Genomic DNA, 2,728 nt, shown 5'->3' with positions numbered 1-2,728 from the left:
CCCCCACAATCCACAGGGAGAACAACTTTTTTTCGGGGGGGGGGGGGGATTTGGTGGTTAAAGACAGACTACACGTGCAGAACACGGACTCTGGATTCAGCACTCTTCTATAAGTCTCACCTCTTGTAAGATTTCATTAGCCAGGAACCGGCAGTCACCTTCTTCCACCTGAGGACTGGACACTCTGGTCACATGACCCAGGTCACCTGGTTAAAGGGAAACATAATTTAAGATGGAATAAAAAACATTTCCAGGACAGAGAAAAAAAAAACCCATTTAACTGGAATCTCCATCTGTAGTAAGTCTTAGCAAGCAATAGAAGGACCCCAATTACTTGGCAGACGTGCAGAACCTGTTTATAGATTGCAGCATTTCTACTCACTGATCTGATACGAGAACATTAGTACAGGCGGGGGAGGGGGGGGTCATGCACAAAGGTCATTTTCTCTGACATGTCCCTTATAAAGAAGAAGTCACGTCACAATGACAGACGCCGGCTGTGCGATGTTTACTGAGAAACACTACGGTTCATGCAGAGGCTTCTTCAGCATAAGACGAAGGCCATGGCACTGGTCACATGACCACAGAGGGGGCTTTGGGGCATTTTTTGCTCCATTGTAAAGATTTTTCGGTACAATTCCGATCGGCACAACATTCAGAAATCTCCCCGAATTAGAGGCCTCACCTATTTTATAAATCACTTTTTGGGGGCCGCCATCTTCATCATCGACTTCTTCTACTGAGGACTTGGGCACCACCGTCCGAGATATAAAAATGTTGCCTTGAAGGAAGAATGAAATAAAATGTAATTTACATAAACGCACATTAGAAGTATTGCAGGCGAGCAAGAAATAAAACCTCAACAGCAACCGGCCAATCACAATGTTACTAAGCTCATATACTTATGTTGCGGGTCATGTGACATAACCCATGAGATATGAAAACACGCCCTCGGCATCCCTTTAGACATACATACTCCTCCCTGATGGCCACCGGGGTGCTGCAGACTTTAGCCGTGCATTCTGCTCATCAGTTGCGGATTACACTATCAGAGCTGCTTCTGGAACAGATGCAATTGATGGAGGTGCCCTCCGCACACCTTTCAGCAGTCCCGGCCAACAATCAAATAAATGGTGCTCGGAGTAACTTCACGGATGGCACCGTGCAAAACACAAGATTGAAGAAAATAGGTCACCAGCACTCCATAAGTTCAATATATTAAATTTTCAACTACCACCATTTTATTCTATAGGGTCTTGGCATTCAGAAAATATATAATGTTGGGGGGTTTTACGTCATTTTCAGGCCTAAAATGTGGAATATAACATGGGTGCAAAAATGGAAAAAAGGGCCTTTTAACTTATGGAGTGCTGGTGACCTATTTTCTTCAATCTTCTGCTTCTGGAACAGACTGCACAGCTAATATCCGAAGCACCCAGCGAAAGGCACGGAGACACATGGACGCTCTGAGCAGAACGCGGCTTACTCCCAAGGGAGAGAACGGAGCGGGTGCAGCGAGTGGAACGCTGAAGATGGAGGATCGGCTGGAATAGCATTGCCACTCTGAATAAGTGACCCCGGTATGTACCATCCAAGAGCATAGATATATGATATCATAGCATATCATGTGAGGAAACATGAGCGCGAGCGGGTCAGGGGCGAGGGTGGGGGGGTCAGGGGCGAGGGTCAGGGGCGAGGGTGGGGGGGTCAGGGGCGAGGGTCAGGGGCGAGGGTGGGGGGGTCAGGGGCGAGGGTCAGGGGCGAGGGTGGGGGGGTCAGGGGCGAGGGTCAGGGGCGAGGGTGGGGGGGTCAGGGGCGAGGGTCAGGGGCGAGGGTGGGGGGGTCAGGGGCGAGGGTCAGGGGCGAGGGTGGGGGGGTCAGGGGCGAGGGTCAGGGGCGAGGGTGGGGGGGTCAGGGGCGAGGGTCAGGGGCGAGGGTGGGGGGGTCAGGGGCGAGGGTCAGGGGCGAGGGTGGGGGGGTCAGGGGCGAGGGTCAGGGGCGAGGGTGGGGGGGTCAGGGGCGAGGGTCAGGGGCGAGGGTGGGGGGGTCAGGGGCGAGGGTCAGGGGCGAGGGTGGGGGGGTCAGGGGCGAGGGTCAGGGGCGAGGGTGGGGGGGTCAGGGGCGAGGGTCAGGGGCGAGGGTGGGGGGGTCAGGGGCGAGGGTCAGGGGCGAGGGTGGGGGGGTCAGGGGCGAGGGTCAGGGGCGAGGGTGGGGGGGTCAGGGGCGAGGGTCAGGGGCGAGGGTGGGGGGGTCAGGGGCGAGGGTCAGGGGCGAGGGTGGGGGGGTCAGGGGCGAGGGTCAGGGGCGAGGGTGGGGGGGTCAGGGGCGAGGGTCAGGGGCGAGGGTGGGGGGGTCAGGGGCGAGGGTCAGGGGCGAGGGTGGGGGGGTCAGGGGCGAGGGTCAGGGGCGAGGGTGGGGGTCAGGGGCGACTTACTTGGCTTGATGTCCATGTGAACCAGAGCCATGGAGTGGATATACTTCAGCCCTCGGGCCACTTGTAGGAGAAGGTCCTTTATTTCGGGTTCGGTGAAGTAGCGCATATTGCGGTAATTTTCACTAATGGCGTCCGCTAGACTGCCACCTGCAGAGGAACAGACGAGGAAACGGGTTATCACAACGCATCACACAACATTCCCCCAGAAGGTGAGAGCGGCCGGATTCCTACCAGCAAGTTGCATTCTCCCTCCCGGCTGGTTTGTATAATGGAGATTCAACTCATTAACTGCAG

At 55.8% G+C, this 2,728-nt stretch overlaps 1 protein-coding gene across 1 annotated transcript in view; it reads right to left on the bottom strand.

Moving 5' to 3' along the window:
• Positions 1 to 2,728, bottom strand: part of LOC108802834 (wee1-like protein kinase 1-A) — a 16,075-nt gene that overhangs the window by 4,746 nt on the left and 8,601 nt on the right. The window contains exons 9-11 of the mRNA XM_018574687.1: positions 2,435 to 2,581; positions 686 to 781; positions 121 to 206 (exon numbers count right to left, since the gene is read on the bottom strand). Of these exons, the coding sequence (XP_018430189.1) occupies positions 121 to 206; positions 686 to 781; positions 2,435 to 2,581 (329 nt within the window). The remainder of the gene's footprint in view (positions 1 to 120; positions 207 to 685; positions 782 to 2,434; positions 2,582 to 2,728) is intronic.

The sequence above is a fragment of the Nanorana parkeri genome, unplaced genomic scaffold, assembly GCF_000935625.1.
Source record: "Nanorana parkeri isolate BGI_ZX_2015 unplaced genomic scaffold, ASM93562v1 scaffold3163, whole genome shotgun sequence".
In the NCBI taxonomy this organism is placed as follows: Eukaryota; Metazoa; Chordata; class Amphibia; order Anura; family Dicroglossidae; genus Nanorana; species Nanorana parkeri.
Note: the sequence above shows the minus strand (reverse complement) of the source record. Positions and strands in the feature narration are given on the sequence as shown.